The sequence below is a fragment of the Pteropus alecto genome, unplaced genomic scaffold (genome assembly GCF_000325575.1).
Source record: "Pteropus alecto unplaced genomic scaffold, ASM32557v1 scaffold110, whole genome shotgun sequence".
NCBI lineage: Eukaryota > Metazoa > Chordata > Mammalia > Chiroptera > Pteropodidae > Pteropus > Pteropus alecto.
The window spans coordinates 2,694,741-2,720,616 of NW_006431920.1; the positions used below are offsets into that span (position 1 = coordinate 2,694,741).

Consider the following 25,876-nt stretch of genomic DNA (forward strand, 5'->3'; position numbering starts at 1 on the left):
ACCACAGGAAAGGGAAGATTCTGGCAAAAACAACCCAACATGATTCTTGCTAAAGGCAGGTCGAGGGACCAGACATCACCGGGGGGTGGTGGACCGTGAGAACCCGATTAGATATTGAGGGTGGACAGGTATGGAGGATGGAGATGCCGGCTAAACTGTCGTAGCAGGATTCTTGCTCAAACTGGACAACACAGAGATGTACCAGACGTTCAAAAGTCGAGGTCTAGTTGGAAAAGTTCAAAACCCGAATAGAGTTCGATCAAGGAGAGGATCTTTGTCAGTGGCTGGGTCTCAATGACTTAACGTCCTAACAATTTGTGGCCGTCTGGAAAAAAAGTGACCCCAGTTCCGTGCTAATGGGGGACGTGCGCGTGAGGGACTTGGCACAGCTTCTCAGACTCCTCACGTTGGCTTTTGTGGAGAATTTGCCTTTTATCACAACAATCGCTGAAAATGCAGCTTTGACAAGATATGATGCCATCAAAAAGAGCGGAGCGGGGTCTGATGTCGGAGGCATCAACTTCCTGCAGCTAGTGTTCTCGGTGTCCGGCAGAAGTCACGTATCCCTTGTTTTCCTTGAAAATTAAAAAAAAAAACAAAAAAACCCCAAACCTATATGATCCTCAGCGCCCCTGTGTCATCACTGCAGTGCCCCGTGACGCTTTGTCCCACAGTTTGGGAACTGCAGGTGCAAGCTGCGTATGCGTTTAATGCTGCTGCCATTGGACAGGTATGGAATCCGGACTCAGGGTCGCCCAAGATGCATGAATGAATGCCACGAAAGGACCCTTTCCTGGAAGCCAGTCCTGGCAAATGGGCTTCCAGGACACTGTGGGTGGTCAGGGACATGATACCCTCTCTGCATGGCCAAGTGGAGCCGCTGGAAATGCATTTATGGTGCTCTCTGGGCTGTCCCTCTGAGCGTCAGCCGCAGACTCCCCTCCGGATGGTGTGAAAGACAGCGCTCCCCTGAGTGTGGGGTCTCAGAAACGGGGAACAGGCGTCTTTCTGAATGACAGCCTTTTCCGTGAATTTATTGCTGTCCAGGACACCCCTCCCTTCTCCAGGGGTCACTGAATCTGAGGGTATTTACTGTTTCCTATGGCTTCTGCAGCACAAGACAGTGGACCGCAAACATACATTCTTCATGTTAATTTTCAGAACTTGTGCTTGGATTTATTGGATGTGGCTCATTCTGAAGCCTGAGGACTTTGCATCATCAAAGCAAATGGTGCCGGGTCACAGTTTTATTAATTTTACTCTGAGCAGAACTGGAGGCACAAACAATATGACAAGAAGGATCTATATACGTATACAGTTATTTTAATTCCTATTATTATTTTTGCAAGACGGATTGATTTTTCTCATGAAATTTCTTATGTGATAAAATTTCATGATCTGAATATTTCTAGCTGATGAGTTGAATCAGTAATATAATTCTGGAGAAGGGAAAGCTATAAAAAATATTTCCAAGACGTTACTCTTGACTCGTTGGGGGAGCTCTACCATTATTTAGCTTTTTTTTTTTTAATTAAAGCTATAAAAAGTAGAATGTATAATCCACACAATGAAATTGTCTTTGTTATTTTCCGCATTAGGGCTGACACATCTTACAGTGTTGATCATCTGCGTCCCTCCACCAGCACCGTGGGAGCAGAGACTGTGCCTTTTTCCCAGGGCTTAGTGCAGAGGTCAGCAAGCTTTTTCTGTCAAGGGCCAGAGAGCAAATATTTTTGACTTTGTGGGCCACATGGTCTCTCTTGTGACTACTCAATTCTGTGGATGGAGGAAGAAGGCAGCCAAATAATAAGTCAATGAATGACGTGGTTGTTGTCCAATAAAACTTCATCGATGGCCGCTGACAGCTGACTTATGTAATTTTCACATAATATGAAATATTAATTTTGTTTTGATTTTAAACATCTTTAAAAAATGTAACCATCATCTTTACCAGGCGGCAGGCTAGATTTGGCCCGTGGGCCTTAGTTTGCCCAGCTCTGGGCTAGAGCCATTGCTGGCGTATAGAAGGTGCTCAATAAATATTTGTTTAATGATGAGGAGCACGTTTTTCATTAAATTTTTATTATGAAATATTTTAAGCACACAGAACAGGGCAGAGAATAATATAATTAGCATCTACCACTGAGATTCTACAAACATGACTCTGTTACATTTGCTTCAGATTTTTTTTTTTAGAAAACAGCCAGATATAGTTAAAAGCTACCCCTCCCTCCATTTCCCTCCCTCTCTGTCGAGAAACAGTTGTTATTCTGAGTTGGTGTATAAGCTTTCTGTCTGTGTTTTTTATTTTTACCACACAGGCATAAAATATCTACAAAAGGAAGAGTCATAGTGTACCTAGCCTTCTGTGACTTGCTTTTTTCTTTTCTTACTACTATGTTTTGTCTGTGGTTGTCAGATGTAACTCTAGTTCACTCATTTACATTTTTTTTTTGTCGTTTAATATATTTGTCTCTTTAGTCTTACTCAAGAGATTCTTTTCAACCTTGATGTCATAAAGGTGTTCTCCCGTATTCTCATCTAGAGCAGGAATCAGGGGCCCTTCGATGCAGAGGGTCAGAGGAAATATTTCAGGCGTTGCTGGCCACACCCTTTCTCTTCCAACTACTCAACCCTGAAAGCAGCTACCTCCGTAAACTAATGGGCGTGACTGTGTGCCATTAAAACTTTATTTACAAAATCAGGCGATGGGCAGGATTTGGTCCATGACATGCAGTTTAGAGACTCCTGATATAAAAGTTTTGAGATTGTATTTTTTAACATTTGATACAAAATTCATCTAGAATTCATTTCTGTGAGTATGTAATGCATGACTGGAATATTTATTTTATAGTCATAGCAATCAGCAGTTGTTCAAGTACCTCTTACTAAATAGTTTATCCTCCCTGCACTAATTTTTAATGCTTTCCCGTTATATACCAGGTTTCTTTATATGGTATATCTCTGTGCTCTCTTTTCTGATATATTGTTTCATTTGTCTGTCCCTGGGCCAATACTATACTGTTGCAGTGATGATAGCTTTATAGTAAATATTGTATCTGGTGGGGAAAATATGTTCTTTTCTTCAAATTATCTTGGAAATACTTGGTCTTTTTTTCTTCCACTTGAGTTTTTAGATCAGTATGACAAATTAGAAAAAAAAAGAACATGATATTCGGTTGGAATTATATCTTTCTGCTTGGATCGATATTCTTATTTCACAGTAGCCAATGACTGGACAAATTACTCCAATTCTCTGAGCCACAGAGATAATGTGCAGTTAATAATACTTACTGCACAGGGTTATAGTGAAGATGAAAATCTTATTATTAGCTATTAGTATTCTTTGGTGGAAGCTCTCTTATTAAAGTTATTAGGATAGTTAATCAGGTCAGTTAATCAAAGAAGTTAATTGAAGTGGAGAATCATAAAAAAGTTTCAAGCATACTTTAAACATCTTATTTTATCTTAAAAATACATAAATGGGTATTCCTGCAGCAGGGAAAAAGGTGTTGCTGACGCTTTATCCACAGTTGCACATGCTGCTGGTGGTTTGTTTCCTTGTGTGGATTGTAATTTCTTATAATGAGCTCATTATGATGTGTCCATGTGTGTGAGTCTCACGTGCTATGAAACTGTCACTCCGTGACTCTGCTGGTCCTGGACAAGTTTTTTATGTTCATTTCTTAGCTAAGGATTTCCACATCAAGGGGCTATCATGAATCAAATGGGATATTCACTTTGGTTACTCCTAGGCAACTCTTTTTTTAATCCAGAGATCCTAGAGAGATGTCAGTTTCTCCAGGCACACCAGTGGATTTAGTTTCAGGCCACCCATCTTTTTTTTTTTTTTTTTTAAACAGGGTGGCTCTTAGAGGCTTTCTGTGTCGACTCAGTTATGGGTCACCCTCTTCTCCTGGGCTCAAGGCCATGTTTCTCATGCTCATGCGATTTCTAGAACTCAGACTCCCAGCCCTTCGGTCCTCTTTCCAGGTCTGTAACTCCTGTGGACAATGCAGTGTCATCTGCTAATGGCTCCGGCCGTGAGTTCTCTCATTATTTCTGAAACTCGAGGATTCCCCTCCTTCTCCCCGCTTTAAAGCTCTCCTTTGAATCAAAGCATTTTCTATTTTATCTAATTTCGCTCTATGGTTTGAGCTGGAGAAGGGCCTGCCCATCGGTTCAGTCTGTTGTAATTAAAGTCCCAAATAACGAAATCTTTCATCAACAAAGCTTTTCTTTGCTGCGTGCCTACGGCATTTACACACGCAGGAAAAGTCACGGCGTCTATAATCTTTACCCGCTAATGTAATTCACACAGTCCGACTTGGCACGCACGGTTCGATGTGATTGGTTTCATCGACGCGCTGAAACAGGTCAGGGGATGCTCTGTGCTCAAAAATTAGTTTCCTGGAAAACCCTTAATTCTACACGGTTAGGCTTTACTGACGTTTTCCTGTGGATTTTTCTATCCTTCTCATTTCGTGCCTTCATTGGAAATGCTAAATATTTGTGTTTTTTAAGAAATAATGTGGATGATCAGTATTGTAGAGCGTCTTCAAGCTACAGTACTTCTGTTCTACCGCTTCCGTAGACGTAATGATCCAGGCACCGACTCTCCTGATTTAAGGTTTAGCTTCTCGTGGGAGAGGAAGCACCTCTGTGTCTTAAGAGAAAGTGCTCCAAAGTGCAGCTAGAATGTTCTCTCTTCTGCTTCTCTGTGGAGCTGTCTTGTGTCCACAGGGCTGCAAAATGAAGGCAGGCTGTTTTTCTCTCCCTCGTCCCTCTGCTTTCTGTCCCGAGACCCCAGTCTCTGCTGCTGGCCACCCCGTGTCTGTGCTTCACAGTCCATGACTGTTCCTAGTTGGCAGGGTTTTATGGATGGCCTCTCCACCCTCAGCCCTGTTTCTCCATTCCTTTACTGTTTTTTTTTTCTTTCTTTTGTTCCTTTGGTCTTCTATAATTTCAAAAGTCCTCTCGGTTTCCTCATGGAAAAATACCCGCCTTTTACTAGATGACGTGAGCTAATCAGAGCTTCTTTCCTGCCATGCAGCGAGATGACTGGTCTGAGCACACATACAGTTTGGGGATCTTTTGTTGATTAAAAAAATAATTGCCCCTGGGTATCCAGGGCCTGCTCTTTTGGTGTCTTGAACTTTATTTTTTTCCTTTTTAACTTTATTTTTTTTTCCCCACTTAGCGAAGCTGCCTAGATGAAGCTGGCTGGTTCTAGAAGGCTTATCTCCAGGCTAATGAGGTTGGGTGATATGAAGGTTTTAGATTTCTCCGCAGTCACTGGTTCTTGACCTCACATCTGGGAGCAGATGGATAGTAAACTTAGAGCAGCTGTTTCCACTTAAAGTTAGAAACACTAAAAAGAGAGCGAAGGGCATTTTTGTGCCCACAGAGAGAAAAACACAGGAGAGCAGTCGAGAGGCCAGACAGGTTCAAGGAAGCAAGCTGGGGAAGCTTGGGGAGCAAGCCCTTTACAGCTTGAAGCAAAAGGTTTTCCCAAACAAGGTGACCCTGGTTTTTCTGCTCTTCGACCTTGTTTCTCACCCAACTTTTCTCCAGAGTCCTGGGCTCCAATGCCCTGCCCCAGTGGGAATCGCTCTGAGCGAAGAATAAAGAGCGGTCTCAAAGACGGCGATGCACCTTCTTCGTTTCAGACAACAAATATTTATCGAGTGCCAACTGTGTGCTGGGTTTTGCAGCTCCTGGCTGCCTCACGCAGGTGTCATTTGTCATTTCCACCTATTTCAAATCATAAAGACATAAACATACTGTGATATTTGGAGACTACCTTTGTGGTCCCCAACAAGAATAGAAGGCTCTTTTGAAAGTGGGAGACAGAAGGAGTCCCCAGCCTGGTTTAACATGTTTTATTGGCTTCCCAAAGCTTCTAGGATGGAGGCCAAACCCATGAGAATAACGCAGAGGCTGCTGTCTGGGCTCCTCCTGGCTTTCCCAGGCCCCATCGTCTCAGGAATCTCTGTGATGCTCCTGGGAAGATAGTCAGGCAGGGCCCTGAGGTGGCTTTTGAGCAAAGGCAACTTAGTACCGTCATCTTCACCAGCAGCTCTAGGCTCCTTCAGGAAAGGGAACTCAGGGTGCAGGAAACTCTCAGAAGAGGGGTACAATTGACAGGGTCCCCAGGGCCTCCTGCGAAGTGCAGTTACCTGCCTGACTCACTCAGGTTGTGCCGCTGGTTACACAGCGGGTAGATGGCAAAGACATTCCTTAGAATAGTTAAAAAAAAAGAAGACATAAAAAAAATGCTCCTTTTATTTGACTGGTAGGATGTCACCCAGAAACGTGTCGTCCCAGCTTTCACACGTGCGGACAGTTTCAGCCCGGGCTTCTCAGGATAAGTCACCTTCTCCTGCATCTTCTCTGCCAGTGTGGCCGGTCGGGCTTGAATCCCCGAGGCCCCTTCCCCTTCGCTCTCCTCGCCGTGGGCAGGTCACGTGGCACATCCGCTCTGCTCTCTGCTAGCTTGTCTGGGTAGAGAAACTCCATGTGCCCAGGCTTTGCCGTGCTGCATGCTCCTGAAACTTGGTCAGCATGTGCTTCATAAAGCAGGTGCTTGCTCCTAGAAGCCTTGTCTTCCTGGGGGACAGGGAAGGGGTCTGAATGAGGGCAGAAGAAAATCTGGTGTCCCCAGCTCTTTGTTCTGCCCAGACCCCTCTAAGGTTCCATGTTCCTACGGACTCTGTTCTCCTGGACACATCTACAGGCGTCGCACACCCCATGTGTGCAAAACTAGACCCTTCCACGGAACCGCGAACCTGCTCAGCCCAGTGGGCTCGGTCCAGGTGTTTTGGAAGGTCCGATGAGCCGCCCAGGGTTTGGGAGCTGTTTAACCTGAAGCCCTCCACAGCTGGTTGGACCTAGGTTACCCCTATGCCACTGCGCCCCGAGTGTCATCACCAGCTCTTCCCGACTCACCGGTAGGTGGCCTGACCCCTGAGCTGCCTGAACAGCCCATGCGCGGTACCCAAGGCCGGCTTCCCAGGAAACATGTCACTTTCCTCTGGTAGCCCGTGACAGTGAGCCACTCTGTCCTCCCGAGGACCACTCCTTGACCTCACGAGACAGAAGAAGAGGCCATGTGGCATACAGTGAAAGGATGCAGTATGGAGCCACTCAGTCTTGGGTTCAGATCCCTGCCACGCGTGACTTTGGATGAGCTATGTAACCTTTCTGAGCCTTACCATCTGGATGAAGTCACGGTGACAGCTGTTTGACAGGGCTGTTGAGAGCATATGAGACGGGGCACGTCGGGACCGGGGACTGCGGCCCGCGACACATTCGAGCTCTTCTCGCCGTGCTCCTTTCTCCTCCGCCCCAATGTTTCCCCACCTCCTCCCAGCCTCTCCGGCGCCTCTCTCTCGCTGGGCGCGTGTGTACGCAATGTCATCGCTGTCCCCCAGCCGCCAGTGTATTTTCAAATCGGGAGAGCCAGCTTCTCCCTTTCCCCCCCGAGCACCAGATCCATGTTTACGGTCACATAAAGACATCGCCTACTCAATGTCCCTGAGATACCTAGACATCTCCTGGCCCCAAACCAAAAAACCATGGCTTCCTGTCCCTTCTCAAACTCGTTCTATTTTTCTGAATCCTGTATTTCAACGCGTGACCCTATCCTTTTACCTGGTCGTCCAGGTCAAAAGCCCAGGGGTCGCCCCTCACACGTCGAGTCGGTCAGAATCCCAGTCTCGTGACGTTCCTGCCTTCACGTTTCTGTCCGCGTCAGCCCAGCCTTATTCTGGGCCGCGTTGCTCCTCACCCGGGTAACTGCGGTGGTTCCCTAAGACACCCCTGTCATCCCTGCGTCTCCAGGTTGACCCCCACTCATACGTCATCCCATTGTTGCTGGAGGCCTTTCTCTAAGACATTTCATCCGTCACATTCCTGCCTGAAATTCATTATCAACGTGCTTTCAGAGTCAACGTCGAACTGTTTAGCATCACGGGCTGCGAACTGATTTTCATCTTTTTCAACAAATCTTTTAAAACGTCCTGACATGTGACCTATCCTCCTGTTAAATAGAACCGCTTGTTTCTTTCCTATACCACCCTCTTCAATGCCCCAGGGCCTTTGCACTTGCTGTTCTCGCTGGCAGGAGCCCCCTTTGCTGCTGCTCCTTCCTTGGGTGGCTCCTCCTTGACCCTTGGGACCTTCTCTCTGTAGGAAGACTTCCTGAATGATCTCGGTGTGCTCCGTGCACAGCTCTCTGGTCCTCATAGCACCCCGTGTGCCTATCTTGTGGGCTTGATTTCACCGAGATAAAGTCATGCTTTTCTCATTTATTACCCCGGGAGTCACTAATCTCAGGGCTCAGCCCATTCATCTGCCAAACCTCTCTCATAAAGATTATCCTGATCACACGAGAGCGCTTCCTTCACCATATTGTTGCTAGATATGGAGATGATTAATTAAAAAATTTTTTATTTAAGACAGAAAATTTTATTGTTGTGTATGGTGTGAGAGAGGAGTCTAGTTTAATTTTTTCCCGGTACGGATATCAGTTTATTGAAAAGATTATATTTATCATACTAGTCCGTTCCAGAAACAAAGTGTCTATTTGTGATCATTCTAGTTCTGGACCCTCTATTCCATTGTCCCAATTACTGTAGCTTTAAAATTCCTGATTCTTTGTAGCATATGTCCTCCTACATTGTTCTTTTCCAAGAATGTCTGGGCTATTTGAAGACATTTTACACGGGAACAACAACCACCCAAAACTTGTGATTTTTATTGCAGTGGCATTAAATCTTTAAATCACTTTGGGAAAAATTTGAATCTTTGTGCTATTGTGTTTTCTAATCCTTCACCAAAAAATATTAAATTTACTGTAGGTTTTTAAAAAAAATTTTTTTTATAGATACTCTATCAGATTGAAGAAATTTCCTTCTATTTCTGTTTGCTGGAAGTTTTCATTCTAAATGGATGTTGAATTCAATCAAATGCTTTTCCTGCGTCAGTCGAGATGCTCAAATAATCTTCGAGGAAGTTTAACTCCCAGTTTGCTGCAGGCTTCTTTTCCTGAGTAGACCGGGGAGGTACAAGTTCACATATCACCTGTATTTATGGCATCGTTGCTTTGTAAAAAGAGTTTGCTAGGGTATACAGGTGTCTCTGATGAGGGGCAAAGCAAGAACATATGCACTGAAATTGTTCTTCGAGCTTCTGATTCAAGAAACTTGTCTTTGGATAACTAAGAGAAAAAAAGAAAAGCATTTCATTTGAGGTTGGTGTGCCCGTGCCAGTGAACGCAGGTGACTATGGAAACCGGGGGACAAAGCCTTGTCAGGTGTCTGAAGAATAGTTATTTAATTCTTGACATATCTGCAAGATAGAGATTTATCAGTACGACTACTGACTATATGTACCAGCCAGACTAAAGCAAAGGCACTGTAATTTCAAGGTAATTCCCCAAATTAGCATATTTTAAAAGGATACTATAAAAAGGTAGGACACTAATCAGTCATGTTTATTTTTAATGGAGTCATTTCGTCGTCAACAATTCTAATTCTGCTTATAATTTCCTTTTCGCCTACTTACACATGTGGCTCAATCCACATGCAAAAATCAGGATAGGCCGACTTTAAGAAGGTTGACTCAGAATTGAGGGGAAAAATTATTGACTGCCCACAGTCGTCTTGCATTACTTTTCAAGTAGGCCTAGAGTCCCTAATACAGAAATAAAGAACAATCGAAACACAGGAATATTTGTTTCACCGTGATGTGCAGTCCTCGATTCAGTAAAGCGAGTAAGCATTTTTATTATTTGGGTTTGGAAAAAAAATTCATGGGAAGCAGTTTTTGGCTGTGTCTGCTGCTGGCTCGAACACTGTGATTTCTTCCCACGTCTTTGCTCCTCGTGGATAAGCTGTTGGCGTTGGAATGTAGTTAAGATCTTCAATGAACTAAGTGGGAAAAATATCCTTTTAAAGACAAAAACACCGTGGCGGTTGGACCCGAACGTTGTTCATTTGCTTTTCGGCACGAGGGTGACACTTGTAACCCGCGCAAATCCCATTTCGCGTCGAGAGACCCAGCATTAAGGACTCTGTAGTCCTCCATCTTTTTCCTTGTGCAGCTGGGGAAACTGAGTCCCGAGAAACATCCTGTCTTGTCCAAGGTCACCCCCAAATGGGAGTGGAACCCCAGGGTTTCCCTACTATATCCTAGTATTGCAGGGTAGCAATTCTCATTACCATTTTCCCCAGAAACCCTAAAATGCAAATTCAGGAGCCACCTGTGTGTTGTGGTCGCCTCCTAGCTGGCAGAGGGAGACATTGCGGCTATTTCAGGGCCCCTCGGTCTGGGCGCATCTCCCCTTAGCCCCACTCCTGGGTTCCACCTATTTAGCCTCTGCAGCGAGCTGTCCATCACTCATTTCCCTTTAGTTCCGTTGTTGGGCGGGAGGGTAGGGGGAGCATTTGTACATTTCTTCCAGGGAAGCAAAGCTGTGAATATGACCCGTCATAGTGCGTTTTCTAGGTAAGTAGCGCCAAGATTTATCCTGCCACGTTTCTGCACATAATTGTGATTAAAAGAGCACCTGGTCCCTTCTCTGCCTTAAGTTGTACCACACAAGGCCCCTCTGTGACGTAATCACTCGGCACGTGCCAGCCCAGTAAGGGAGTGGGGTGGGGAGAAAAAAATAGCGGAAGTTGCTGTGGACATGTCATGAGCCCGGTCCAGCTTGTCTTCTCTGAATGTCGCCCAGAGGAGCCCACCTACCTGTTTCTTCCTTTCGTAAAGCCAGAGTCGGTACCGTCTGGGTCAGGGATTGGCAGACTCAAGGACCAGATGATGAATATTGGAATGGCTTTGTGGATGAGGTAGTCTCTGTGGCGCTCACTCAACTGCCGAGTGATGCAGTCAAAACAGACACAGATGGCCGCGGCCGTATCCAAGGAAGACTTTATTTATGGAGTGGGCTGGGTTTGGCCTGCACTCGTATTTTGCCAACCCTGCTTTGTACCAACGAACTCTAAATTTTGTTTTTCGGACCAGATGCCTGAGAATCATCTGGAACATGCTGAAAGATATGGGTTTCTAGGCCTCACCTTCTGAGTTCTGATGAACGGCTTGGAGCTTTTTAAAAGTTCCTTAATGGATTCTGCTGCCCGGACAAATTATTAAAACAACGGTCGATTCCGCTTTTAAAATTTTATATGTGTACTTATATACAAATGGACACGCGATGTTGTGTTTTGTGTTTAAAAATAACATTAAAAATGACGTGATTCTGTGCAAACCATTCTGCACGTTCCTTGTTTATTTCTTGGTCCTTGTCGTTGAGGTGCGCCTCTGTCGGTGATATCGAAGGGTCTATATAACGAAGGACTTAGTCCTTTATAATGATAAGTGGTATGTTTTCTCCCTCCATCATGTTGCTGCCTTTTAACTTCATTTATGGAGTCATCTGGGTCTCAAACATTTCGATGCAGTAAAATGCGTGGGTCTGTTCCTTTAAGGAGCGATTTTGCTCCAGGGGACATTGGCGATGTCTGCAGATGTTTTCGTTTGTCACAACTGTCATTGCTGGGTGGAGGGCTTCTACCGGCCTCTCGTAAGAAGAGATGAGGAATGCTGCTGACCATCCTGCCATGCACAGGGCGACCCCCAGAACAGACTGTCCAGCCCGAAGAGCCAGTGGTGCCGAGGTCGAGAAACCTTCTGTGAGGATTTTGTTTTTGTTCCTTGCTTAATAAAGCACTTTTTCCCTGTGATACTAATATCTGTATCAAAATCCGTATTATAAAGTTCCTTAATGGATTTTGCTGTTCAGAAAAATTACTAAAACAATGGCCTCTTTGACTTATTTCTTAACACCATAGACGAATCCCCCTCTCCTGTGCCTAAATCTTACTCCTCACTGCTCTGTAAATGCCACGCGTCCGCCGTGTCCCTTGGGGGACTGTGTGGCCTGGGACGTATGACACGCTCCATCCGTGTTCGCAGGTCCCCCTCCCGGGCTGGTTGGCGTTGGATTCCTCAAGCACGCGTCCCGTTCCCCGGGCTGACCGCCCACTGAGCATGGGTGTAAGTTAGGGAGCTGGGCGACCTCAGGTTTGAATTCTGCTTCTCCAGACCCATTGAAAACAGTGTCAATGAAAGCTGAGTGGCCGTCAAGAGACTCTGAAATTATGGAGCTGGAGGAGGCCTTGAGAAGTGCCACCCCAGGCCCTCCCTTCACGTGCGAGGAATCTGTGTCCGGGGCCTTGTCCTCAGCCTCCGAGCTGCCTGTGCGGACGAGGACCAACCCCAGGACTCGAGTTGCTCAGTCGGCTCCATTTCCCATCGGAAAGCTCCTTTCTGCTGCCTTTGTTTTGGTGAGAGCTGCCACTATCATCTAAAACAGACTGGCTCCGAGACCTGCTTGTGATCTGCTCATTTCATACCTGCAATGATCAAACACATTCTCTCTCTCTCAGCAATGGGACTTCGACTCAAACACACAATCGAAACAGTCGACGTGCATCTAAGCAGGTTATTAATTGACAATTGGGCTGCTCAGAGTGAGTCCAAGTTAATGCGTTGTTTTCTTCTATCAGACTGCGAGCTCTTCAATAGCTAGGAACGGGCTTTACTCATCTTCCTGAGCCCTCATGTGTGTACCGTGCCTGGTGTGTCATAGGTACTTGATAAGCGTCACTTGAGTGACTGATCAGCCATACTGAATTTTCTGTAAAAGTACAGGAGAAGTACAAACAAAGCCCATAGCATCTCTCGACCAGCGCAGAAGGATCACCTGGGAAGGTAGTTATGTCCCCAGGCCCCGCCATCCACCCAGGCGATGCTGATGAAGATGTCCCCATGCGACACTTTGAGACGACCCCTGAAGCTGTGACTTACTGTCTCTAACGACCCTGTAATGGGCCTCTTTCATACTTGTTTTAAGTTTGACCTTCATCCTTCTGTCGGTATGCTGCAGAGGGCATTGCAATTGCCAAAAACATGGGCAGCAGACAGTTTAAGGAAAGAAAATAGGTCTCAGCTGAAGCGTCACAGGAGACCCCTTTGCATCCCTAGTCCCTGGGATTGTCAGGCACCTTTGCTACGGTCTGGCCTCTCATCTCGCCCTGTGCACCCCCCCCCCACAAGTGCTCTTGATCGTAGTATAAATTATTTGACACGGGTGAAAAGTCTAAAATAAAATGTGAAAAGAACCGTGATTTGAAAAAATTTGGCTTAGAAAGGTGAATTAATCTGATGTAACACACAGCATTTAATAAGCGAGCTCGCCGGTTCACTGTAAGCAGAAAATCATTAAACCTATGGGCTTTCTCTTTTCTTCTTTAAAGGCGATATTACAAAGTCTTACTCATTTTTTCCCTTATCACGAGAAGCAAGAAATTATAGCCAAGAAAATATCATCTGTCAAATTTTGGGTCTCCCCAAAGTCAGGTCTATTAATTATGATATTTTGCCTCATTATGCATTTTGACGGTTTGGTTATTTCCTGCTTATAGTGCAGACTTGATGGGATTCAAGGGCGGGAGTGACCCCTGCAACAGGATTTTTCCTATGAGATAAAATACACATGCAAACTTAAAATCCATCTCAATAAGTTGTGTACAGTCGAACAGGACTTATAATAAATATTTATGACTCCAGGATGCTGCTTAAAGATTAATGATTGCATTTTATCTTATATTTGCTGTTATGTAATCGAAACGGATTTTTAAAAAAAAATGAAACTAGTCTAGTGTTAGAGAATATAATGGCAGGTAGTTGGCATTGTTAGGGAAGCAACTAACAGAAAATCAAGGAAGCAGCGTTAATCTGAAATGATCGTTTTAAAGAAGAGCTCAGGGGCCTGTAGTGCGTTTAACTTCTCTCCGTTGTATCCCTGTGCGTGTGCGCGCATGCGCATGCGTGCTCCACGGCATCACTTGCTGTGTTGAATTCCTTTAGGAATCTCTACGGTTGGCAGTTTAATTTTTAGCTTTCGTTTTCTTCGCTAGGAGCAGATCTCCTGGCCCTCCCCGCTACCCATTCTCCCTCTAATCCCATTGCTGCTCTCACCCCTCTCGTCTGTGAGACCCAGACCGCCGCCCTTAAACGATGCCGTTTATCCCCATGCTGTTTTCTTTCAGCTCTTTATTTCCTCTCCTGGTGGGACTGTCATCGGGGCATGGCGCATTGGGCACGGCCATGGACACCTGCCCTGACCACCCAGCTCTTTCCACCAGCCCCCGACTCTGCCCCCTGAGGGGCGGGCTTTACGCGATGTCCCAACTGATGGCCCCCGAGGACCGGAGCCGGATGCCTCGGAGGCGGGCGTGAGAGCCATCCACGCCCCCAGTCAGCCCTCTTTCTGCCCTCACCAAGGCCACAGCGGCGGAGTGTGCTGGTTGGGCCTTGCCTCCTCCATCAATGGGGTCTTCGTCTCCTTCTCAAGCTGATTTAAAGTAATTGAAGTGCTCTAAAAATGCCGTGGCGAGGACACATACGTTCCCCCCTGACTTGTGTTCTCAAGGCCTGGGCCTGGGCTTTGGGGAGTCCTAACTCCATGCTGCATAGCAGTGCACATCACAGGCTCCAGCACCTGCTTTGTATGTAACATCATTCATTCACCCAGTCATTCATTCACTGTTCATTCACCAGCCCCCATGTGCTAACACTCAAGTTCCCAAATAGAAAACAGAAAAGAGAAATGTGACCTCACAGGGTTTATATGATAGTGGAGGAAGAGAGAAAATAAATATAATAGATAAATAACTCCCCCCCGCCCAATATATTAGAAGGTGATAGACGTTTTGGGGAGAGGCAAGACAGAGACAGAGGAATCGACGGTGCCGAGGGATGGAGACTTCGCGGGGTTCGGTCGTGTGCTCAGAGAAGTCCTCCTGAGCAGATGACACCTGAGCAGATTGGGAGGAAGATGTGGCCGTGTTCCAGATAGAGAGAATGGCCAGTGCAGAGGCCCTGAGGCAGGTGATGCCGGACGAGGCGGCGGAACAGTGAGGCCGGTGTGTGTGGAGCCACGCGAGCGAGCAGGAGTGTGGGAGGTGACGCCGAAGCGACTCGGGGAGAGATCACGTAGGTTCTAGAAAGACTCTGCGAAGACTTCGGCTTCGATTCTGAGTTTAGGTCACCATCTGCTTCACGAGGCTAAGCCTCAACTATAAAAGAGAATAAGAAACACACTTACCTCAGAGGGTCGTCGTCAGGAGGAAGTAAAGGAAGACAGGTGAAACGCTAGACGTCAAACGCTACCTGTCGTGGAAGGCCCGCGGAGAGGACTCGGTTAGAGGCAGGTGCCACCAGAGGTGTTTTTAGTGCCGGTACCAGGTTACGAGATGTACAGCGTCCAGGGACGGACGTGGCATCTGGTTCCTTGTTTCTTTCAGCGTTTTATTCCCAGGCGTGGTACAGTTCATGTCACATAGTGAGGCCTCAGTCGACATTCACCGAGCATTATTTTATCTTCATGCTAACGAAGCGTTTTCGACGGCCTTCCGTGGCCTACGTTGAGTCCTTATTTTCAGTTGCTCATGGAAGTATAACCCTTACCTTTTGCCTTCTCCGTGGGGATTTTTTTGGGCGTGGTAACAACTCCATGTCAAAGTCACGGTGCTGCGTGGGGCAAGAACTCTTGGCTGAAAGCCAGAAGACGCGGCGGGCCTCGGCTTCCTCCCGTAGTGGCGGTGATGCCTGTCGCTCGACTCCTCCGCCCTTCTATTTCCTGACAGTGATGTGGATCCAGAAAAATCCTTTTCTGTTGCAGGGTTGTCATGAGCACAGTGAGATACTAAATGGCGATGATCTCTGAAAACCCTAAATGACCACCTCGGGGCGCAGGAGGTACCACGCCTGGTAGCCTTTCCTGTGTGACAGAGGGGACTGGTTCTTGGGATTCTTTCTCTAGAGGGCCTGTTGACTTATGCTGCTTCTTGGTGCCTCTCGGGGGCCGGGCTGTTGCCACCAGTGGGCTGTGGCGATGGGACAGAAGCCCTGGGGCCTCCCTGGCCCTCAGCGAGGTGGTCTTCTTCCAGAATTAATTTTGGTCTCTTCAGTGTATTTAAATGATTTAAATGTATTTCGGTGTGTTTTAAGCACGTGTTAAAAGTTTCCATTTGTGACTAGGTCGACCTCAGACGTTGTTTTAAAAGTTAACTTCAGAAACATGGCTTACGTGTCCCCTTTATCCTAGCTAACTGAATTCTTTCTCCTTCCTGTCAGATAATTTTTGAGGTAATGCCCATCCATGAAGCTTTCCTAAAAAAATAAATTAGAAACAAGGTCATAATATCGTGACTAAAGGAGCCATTCACACCTCTCCCTCATTATGCATTGCTTTCCAAATAGCAATCAAGCTCTCAGTCATTATGTTTTCAATACTTTTTAAAAGAAGCCTCGCCACGTTTTCTGTGTTCCTTGATGTGCCGGGAACAGAGCTGGGAACACAGCAGATAAAGTCCCTGCGCTCATGGAGCTTACGTGTTCGTGGGAGAAGAAAAAGGGGATTATTTTAGATTTTGTAGAGAAGGAAGGCTTCTCTGAGGAGGCGACATTTGAGTAGAGAACTCTGTGGAACGAGATAGAGAACCACGCAGAGTCTGGGAGGGACGCGTTCCAGGCAGAGAGCCCAGCAGGTGCAAAAGCCCTGAAGTGGGAGTGACCTTGGCATAGTCCAGGAACGGAAAGGAAGCGGGAGGGGCGAGAGCAAGGGAGGAGGAACGAGTGTGGGAAGAGAGGGCACCAGGGCTGGGAGGGTCCGGTCCTGGAAAGCTTCGTCTGTCACGGAAGGAGTTTGGGTTTTACTTTGAGTTGATAAAGATTGTAAGTATTTAAAATCATTTACAGTTTAAATATTCTCTGCAGATACCAACCCATCTACTCTTAACTGAGATTCTGTGAAGGGACTGCCAGTGATGGCAGAGAATTAACAATGTGGTCTTTTTGGAGCTTCATTTTATTCAATTCAAAACCCCTGAACATTCCTTAAGGAGTTTGTTGGAAATTGTTTGACAAGGATATTTGCGGAACGAGTAGGCATTTTCCATGCAGAATTATGTGTGTTTATGTGCGAACCATTTCACTAGGAGAAATTGGGATCCTATTTATCTGTAGTCTCTTCTTTCCTAAAATCTGTTTTACGATCAGCCGGAGAAGCCAGGGTATCTCAGAAAGAGGTCTCATTTTCTCTTATCACGGAAGCAAACAATAATTGAATAAGCGTTGAGAACATGCCTGAACCCTTGATCTGTCTCCAGAAAAGCATTGTTTCATGTCACATTGTTTCGTAGCGTCTCCAAGTAACAACAAGTGGCAATTCAGAGGTCAGCAAGGGACTCAGTGCTAAACTCTCAGAGCAGGAATACAGTTTAAAGACACGCGAGTGGATTTTTATCTTTCATATCTCGCTGGGTCGCATCTCTCTGTAATCACCTTCCAAAATAACGAGGTGGAAACTCTCAGAAAATTCTGCTTGATACAAGTTGCCACTATGCTCTCTACGAGCTTGCAATTGTCATGCACGCTCATTATTTCGGAAGCCTGCAATTAAATAATATCACCTGTACAAGCTTCATTCATCAGGTGGGAAATTGGGAGAGCATCTGCAGGAGAGATAAACCGGGCAGTCATTTCTTATGAGGAAGCCTTGGGCGGTCCAGGAGGAGTAAAAGGAGATTTCAATTTAGATCCCTAGTATCATCTGTCAGGATGCACAGCTAGAAATACAAAGTTGGTAGTTTCATAATGGGCATCCATTTAATTTTTAGAGGGGTGAGCCTTAGAAAATTCTTCTAGATAACGTATTCCTGGATCAACATTGTTTAGCGCTTCGGGTTCAGGGAGGCTCTCCTTTGCTGTGTCTATCCTGGCAGGACACCTGTTCCGCGTGGAGAGGTTAAAGTTGGGATGAGCTTGGGATGGTGCCCCCAACAGCGCCAGGAGTGAAGACGGTGTCTGCCACCCGAACAGCATTTCCTCTAGGGCAGCAGCCCTGAGACACGGAGCTAACTTCCCAGCGATGCCATCGCTTTTCTTTTGAGGGAATCATTGACCGGTTTGTGGTCTCGTTTCAGCTTGTTGCGGATCCTTGCGCCAGCAACCCTTGTCACCATGGCAACTGCAGCAGCAGCAGCAGCAGCAGCAGCAATGGCTACCTCTGCCTTTGCAATGATGGCTTTGAAGGTCCAAACTGTGAGCAGGCACTTCCCAGTGTACCAGCCTCTGGCTGGACCGAGTCCGTGGCGCCCAGACAGCTTCAGCCTGTCCCAGCTACCCAAGAGCCTGACGTCATCCTGCCCCTCTCTCAGGCGACCGTGACCCTGCCGACATGGCAGCCAAAAACGGGGCAGAAAGTGGTAGAAATGAAATGGGATCAAGTGGAGGTGAGAATGTTTCGTTACATATAATTTTATGGAAGAAACTGGCAAGGTTAAAATAATTCCAGTGGTTCCAATATCAGCAATAAAGATGGAAACCTTTTAAGTTACCCACCGAACAAAACAATGTGCCTTACCTTATTCCCATCTGCAGTAGATTGAGAAATCTCTCTTGGTCACACACATGAGACATTTAGATTATGATTGTTTCGTGAGCACAGAAAGAGTAATCAAGAAAAGAAAAAGAATGGAATTATTTTCTGAAACGATATCCACATACATTTCTGTGAGATAATCTTAGATTTGGAGGGCAGACAACTCAATGAAGAGTTATATAAATGAACATATAACAGACCCTTCGTTGTTGACCTACTTGTCCTTCATGGAATATTATGGTCAACTTTTTGTTTGTTATTGTTTAGGTTCTATTTTTGGCAGCTTGCAGCACTTTACTGGGATTTAGAAGAAAGAAAAGCTATCTTGATTTTTAAACTCTTTTGAGAGTACATTTAAGAATGAAATTTGCAAATATTATCATTTTGGCAATAACAAATTCTATTTATCGACTCTCGTCCAGTCTGGGTTCGGCTCATTGTATTTTCAAGCTCATCAAAAGTCTCATTATATAAAATAGAAGATTTTCAGCACACCCCTGAAAGTTGACGTAAACTGTGAATTTGCTAGCTGGAAGCCTTTGGGAACAAATCCACATCATGAATGTGAGGTGACATCGATAGAGTGTAATTCCATTCCCTATTTTATAATTTATGCAACATCCGTATAGACCTGGGGTTGTATATCATTACAGGTTTTGTAGCTTAAACAAATACAACAGACAGGTCTTTGGGTAGCACTTTTAGAGTGAAGGCGTCTATCTAGAAGTTTCCCTTGTTGGAAAAGGAGGTAAGGGAGCTTTGCTCCTCTCATTTTCTTGGGTAATTCTTACCAGTCGACTCATTTCGTTTCATCGCTACACAATTTACGAAGGCCACGTTCAGTCTGCAGGGCGCTGTTCTTAGTTTGCCTAAAACACCGAACGCGTTCTGATCCCAGACATTTAATAAACGCTTTGAAGGTCCGGTTTTAATACCTCTTCGCTGAATGACTCACTTCCTGAATGCGAACTAGATTCGGTTCCACGTGTATCAAGAAAGTGTCCTTTACAGAAAATTTCTCCCCAACAAACCATTTCAATCTATTTATTTAAAGACGTGTCGTCCCACAGCTGGTAAGTATGAAAAAGAAACGCCTCATCTTCTCGTCCTGCTGTTATTTGTTAGGCTGTTCAAGAAGCAGGTTAGAGGAACCGAAGGAAGACGTGTGAGTGTGTTTGGGCTTGCGCCTTTCATGGAGCAAGGATGCTTCAGAAACAGGAAGCCTTTGGAGTCTGGGAGGACTAACATTTACGGAGCAGTTGTTTGCTACACAAAGTTAGCAAGTCGAACTCACATCTTTGAATATCCACGATGGGTTTTATCTGTTGCATTTGACTATCAGATGTCAGGTGTGGGGTGAAAGTGCTGAGAATCTGTTTTTTTCCAGTCAATTTAACGATGAGGGATGCTTTTCAGACCCTTTTATTTGGACTCTCATGGGTGAGGAGTGATCACAACATGAGGAATAAATGAATCACTTGGTCAGGGGCCCCGGACACAGCTCAAGTATCTGCAATATGCTTTCTGATGAGCACATTTTTCCACCCTTGAGCTTTTTTGGGGGTACACATCAGTATAATATTTTGGGGAACATGTCACTTAAACAATGAAGGTGTAGTCCACAGCTTCCCAGTTACCTAGCCTTGACGTGTGCTCTTGAGACCCAACTCTGCACAGAGCAAGGTCATCCAGACCGGACACTTCTTGCCTATTGCTTGTGCAAGGGCTCGTTGTCCTTGCCATTAAGGTTTACACCCCCATGTGTACGCTACTCCTGAAAGGCCACCTCCTTGTGCTCTAAGCATTTAGTCCCTTGTTACGCCCAGAGGCCAGCGACTGTTTGTGGAATGAGAGAACGAGGCATGAACCCTGCTCCTTTTTCTGCAATATCCTGTATCAGCTTTGGCAGCGCTGGGAATGGGTGGGCTGCTCCCAGGAACACGTTGACATTTCTGAAACTCGAATGGCAGAACTTTCCGTTTCTTCTGCGTTTGAAAGGGTTCACTTTATCCTGTCTCTGTCTCCGCCCCAGCATCATCAAAAGGAATGGTGGGGATGCAGCTCAGGGAATTTTGTTTTATAATATTATCTCATACTGTGGTCCGTCCCTATAACTCGTCTTTTTTTTTCTTTTTCTTTTTGTTCAGGTGATTCCAGATATTGCCTGTGGGAACGCTAGTTCTAATAGCTCAGCGGGTGGCCGCCTGGCATCCTTTGAGGTGCCACAGAACACCTCAGTCAAGTAAGAAATTTCTCAGTTAAAACTGCTAAGATTTATACTGTGACCGGATGTTGGGCTTTGTCTATCCGTGCGACTGGTCTGTAACCGGGTGGTTCAGTGAGAAACAGGAATGGAGTTCCAGGTGTAGACATGGCCAGTGTCTCTCAAAAAACTCAAGGGTGCTGTTTTGGAGAATATTGCAATGAGGAACCAGTCAGGCTGGAGATGTGGATCGTGGAATTGGATGGATGAGTCAGGTGCGAGATAAGAAATCTTGACTTTCACTTCCCAAATGACTTTTGCTTCCCAAATTCTTTGGCCTCTTAAGATTTTAATGGACCATTGGTTAAATTCTTATGCATAATTTACCCCAAATTAAAAATGGAAACCTTACAGTTTTCTCTTTAAAAACCAGCCGTTGAGAAGAGAGTGTTCTGTTTTGTCAGAGTTAAGCTCTTTCAGATTACATTCTGCCCATTGTCCCTCTCTGGTGGGCATGGGGACCAGGCAAAGGGAAGCAGTGTTGGCTGAACACCCGCTGTGTGCCTTGCTGGGGGGCGAGGGTGGAGCCAGCATTATAGAGCCATCCTTGTCCTGTTGGATAGCTCCCACTGCCCACGCTTCTCTGTTCCTATTAACTGCTACCTCCTCCCCCTGCAGCCGCCATGTAACAAATTGGGCATTTTGCTGTCCAGCCTTCATGGACTGCCGAAGACTGAGGAACCCTGTTCCCGGTTAACCGGTGTGCTGTATCGGCTCCTTTTTAAGGGGACACTGGGCGTTACAGACATCTTCCATTCCTCCAGGGCATTTTTGCCCACCTCGCTGTCTAAGCAGTGAAGCCCCTGAAAATGTTGGGAGGAGGGACTTTGTTACCCCGCACCTGCATCCCTTCGCCCAGCCTCGACTCACTCGGGTCGGGGAAGGAAGGCGTAAGAGCCAGGATGGACGGTGAACTTGAACTTTGGGCACAGGGGAGAAGTCCCCCAGGTGCAGCATCTGAGGCAGCTTCGCGTTCTGCCAGCAGGGGGACCCCAGTCCTCAGCGTTTCCTTGCTCATCAGGCAGATGAACCCCCATAGTCAGGAGCTGGTTTTAGGGAAATCAGGTTCATTAGTTTCTTCTATGTTTTTAAAACCATCTCCCAGTCCTCTCTCGTCTAGGTCATATTATTTTACTTTTATAAGCCTTTCCAAATAGTACTGGTCTTCTATCTCTTTAAATACCATTTTTCCCCTTTCCACAAACCTGGAATTCCCTAAGACCCGCTTAGGCTGCAGAGCTGGGCAGAAGTAGCAGAGTGTGACCCAGGCGGAGGGAGAGGGGGCTGCCCAATAATCTCTGAGTGCTCTGAATTCACCTGTGGGGGTGAATTCAGAGCCCCTTCCACGTTAATTTATTCCCAATTCTAATTCTCAGCCCTTTACTGAGCACCCTGTTGCGAGCCAGGAGCTCTGAGCTGGGCTGGGGGCAGCACTGTGCACGGAGTGCACGATCCTCTCCCCCAGGTAGAGACCCAGCCCTTTGGGGATACAGACGAAGGGAAGGACAGCTGCTGGGTGGGGGATCTGGGGATCAGGGAAGAGGTGATCTGGAGGCTAAGCCTGGCAGAACGACAGGTTTCCCAGGTGGAGGGGGAGGCGAAGGCCGGGAGCTAGGACGGAACCTGCGTGGGGAAGAGACAGTAGCTCTTGCTGCCTGAGAACCGGGTTGCAAGGATGGAGGTGCCGGTTTGTGTCTGAGCGGGTAGCTGAGGCTGAGGTCACTTAGTCTCCTAAGGCATCTCATTCCTGAAAACAAGAAGAAGTCAGGGGAGGCCCAAAGCATGGGAGGTGACATAGTTTTGCGTATTTTGACAGCACACCTCTCAGGTGGCTGTTTCGGGATGCATTGCACCGTTAAAATAAATCAGACCAAGCAGGACTCTATATTGTGCGGAGGCGGAAGTTGTCTCTACAAGAACTCAATATACCTTTTTCTTATTGATTAAAATTGTTCCTGAAAGGTGAATTATCTGTTAGGGGTTTGTGGTCTATTTTTGATCTAGTCGGAGACACACATTTCTCCCAAACGTGGGAAATGACAGCCACGAGCGTGCACAGAGTGGGCGCTTGTTTGTAAGATCATCGAAGCAAGTCCCCGATACCTTCGTGGATATACACGTCACCTTTATTTTCATTTTTCATTTGATGGGCTGGTTCTAAGGTGAATCTTTCTGAGTGGGACTTTCAAAGCAGAATTCGGCAAGATGCCACCGCCTCGCTGATTTTGCTGTGGAAGGTCACGGCCACAGGGTTCCAACAGTGCTCCCTCATAGATGGCAGGAGCGTGACCCTCCTCCAAGCCCCCGGGGGCCTCGTCCTGTTGGAGGAGATGCTCGCCTTGGGACAGAATCACTTCATCGGTGAGTTACGGGTCTTTTACCCGACACTACGTCTGGTTCAGCCCAACCTTGGTTGGGTGTTCAGAAACAGTATCTAAGGAGTTTTGCCAGATTTTGCTTATAATCAAAATTGGTTTCTAAGGTAACATTGGCTCAGAGTGGAAAAAGCGTGGGCTCTGGATTTCTGAGACAGCATCCCAGCCCTGGCCAAAGGTGCGGTATCTTTGGCACTTCGGGCTCAGAATCTCAGTTTAATTTCCAGCTCTTCGCTCTGCTTTTTCCAAGAATGGTGGGCACCTCGAGGCACTGACTATTGGTCTTTCAGAAGAACCTTTATTTCCACTTGCTTTTGGCCTGAGCTAGGGCCCTGGGCATGGCACCTCAGCAGACGAGCTACCACTTCTGAGCCTCAGAACTGACTCAGACCACGCTCGCGCCTCCTCCGTGGGTCACTTCTGACTTTCACTCTTTCTCAGACGTGGTTAAATCTGTAATTTAACCTTCTGTAAACGACCGCACGTCCAGTTAGCTGTTTTCAGGTTCCTCTGCCCTGGAGGAGAAACGGCCTTCAGGAAGCATGACCTTCACCCTGCCACCTGCTCCCCGCTGGACTTTCCCTGAGTTTAGCATTCCGACTGCCCCCTACCGGTGGTCTACGCCCCTCACCCAGCACAGAGTGCCTTTGGGGTTGGGATTTGTAACTTGAGACCTTAGCTGGCCAATAGCAAAGCTACTTTTTTTAGAGCTTGTTCTATCATGCAGCCTCACTCAAAAGACAAAAGCTCAAGTTCAAACTCTACCCATTCCAGTCCGATGAGCCTAAGCAGCCCCTGCATCCTGCTGTTGATACCTTCTCCTGTCCAGTCATGTGGTTCAACAGCTCTCACCTGGAAGATGGGGCGAGGGGGTGAGCGGGGGTGAGTGGCAGCACCTGTCTCTCTGGATGTTGGAGGGTTTAATGAACACGGCTGTGGAAGTATAAATTACAAGTGTGAGGGATGAGTCTAGGTTACTTTCTGTATTTTTTTTCTGTATAATTTAGCAAAAAAAAATATTTTGCTAAATTGAATGGAAAATATACATTAAGACATTCCGTAAGATGCGTGTTTGATGCAAATGTCATAATGAAGATATGACTGATAAAATGAAATACTCAGCTCTATATAATTCGTATTACATTTTATATTTGACTGAACCTCCTGTGATGAGATACTCATTTCCCAAATCTAACTTGGGGAGAGCAGAGATTTTCCTCGGTGGGGAGAAGGTAAGGAGAAATAAGCTTTGGGAATGGATGTTGGAAGAGGAGAGGGTGGTTTTTTAACTTCAAGCCAGTTTGTGGCTATTAAGATGGTACTGGATCACCAGTTAGAAATTGTGTGATGAAGGATTGTGAAGAGTCAGATCTAAATTTTACTCCCCGAGCCGTTCCTAGTAACTATCATTTACTTCCATGCCCGTTGTAACAAGTTATCCAAAAGGACATTGTTTGCATGTTTTGATAATTAGTTTCGGTTTTACCGAAAAATTTTAAAAATTTAATTTCATATATTAATAACTAAGGAATTCTTTCTCAAAAATTACACTTTAGATGGTGGTAAGGAGGCAGTGATTTTGAATAACATCCTTTATTTCTCGAAACTGTTATTTTCCATTTTGAAAATTTGTGATCGGGTTTCTTTTAAAGTGTCCTAAGGAGAGCTTTCTAAGTGTTTTACGTGGCTTTATAATGGAGCTCTCAATATTTTAGTGTCTTTCTCTTTAAAGGTAGCAGACAATCGTGTACGAGCGCCTTCTGGGGGAAAAATGGCCAGGTTTCTCACGATGATAAATCGGTTACACCTACACACTGCCAGCTACTTCTTTTTACAAAGCCTTTTTATCTTAAAGAAACAAGATTTAGCTTTTGTGATCATTGCGGAAGCTTTATGCTTACTGCACTGACATCTGTTTAATGCTCTTTTTGTTTAATTTTTTTAAAAAAGCAGCTTCTTAGATTAATTTATTTTTCCTATACTGCGCTCTGAAGACATGAATACACTTTAGCATAGAACCAAAAGACTATTTGGAAGAGGACAACGGCGTTCATTTGACAGATGAGCAGACTGATGCCCGTGTGGGTGGGATAACACTTACATACTAAAGGGAGAGCAAAGTTCCAGAATTGTGTTGCTGTGTTTAGTCACCATGGCTCCTTTTTTAGAAAGAAGTGTGAATTCACTTTTAGGAATGGGCTCTTTCCTTTCTCCCCCTTACCGTCAATAGATTTTGTGCATGCGACTGATGACCGAGGTATTTTAATATTTCTATGCACGGAGCAGAGGTATCCCTTCTGGATCTTTGAGAGACAGACTAGGTTGCTGTCACCAGCTTTACACAAATATTCCTTTTTAAAGTTTATCGCAAACAGCCAAACGTTAATGTTCTACACATTCCGGCTGATGGTAACATACTTATATTTGACCTATTTCAGTGCCACTACATTTAATTTTTCTAGCTTTCCTTCATTACCATGTTCTTATGAATATTTATGCTGTTTTATAGAAAGAGATGATAAAATGTTTACAAAGTAGGAAGCTCTTTTTTTTTCTGCGTCTTAGTCCGTCAACTTCTTTCCTGCTATGTTGTCACCCAGTTCAACTCTTCTGCTCTCTCCTTCAATAACCTTTCTGTTTTTCCTAAATACGTCTCTTCCATATATGCTACTTGCTTTATGCAATGTTTTGGGGTAAATAACTAAATTAACCTTTGTTTGGTGT

The 25,876-nt window shown here is 45.7% G+C and overlaps 1 protein-coding gene across 1 annotated transcript in view; it reads left to right on the forward strand.

Annotated features, from left to right (window-relative positions):
• Positions 1 to 356: 356 nt before the first annotated feature.
• Positions 357 to 25,876, forward strand: part of DNER (delta/notch like EGF repeat containing) — a 175,996-nt gene continuing 150,476 nt past the window's right edge. Inside the window, exons 1-5 of the mRNA XM_015585382.2 lie at positions 357 to 555; positions 675 to 730; positions 18,057 to 18,365; positions 20,662 to 20,756; positions 22,972 to 23,138. Coding sequence (XP_015440868.1) covers positions 357 to 555; positions 675 to 730; positions 18,057 to 18,365; positions 20,662 to 20,756; positions 22,972 to 23,138 — 826 coding nt within the window. The remainder of the gene's footprint in view (positions 556 to 674; positions 731 to 18,056; positions 18,366 to 20,661; positions 20,757 to 22,971; positions 23,139 to 25,876) is intronic.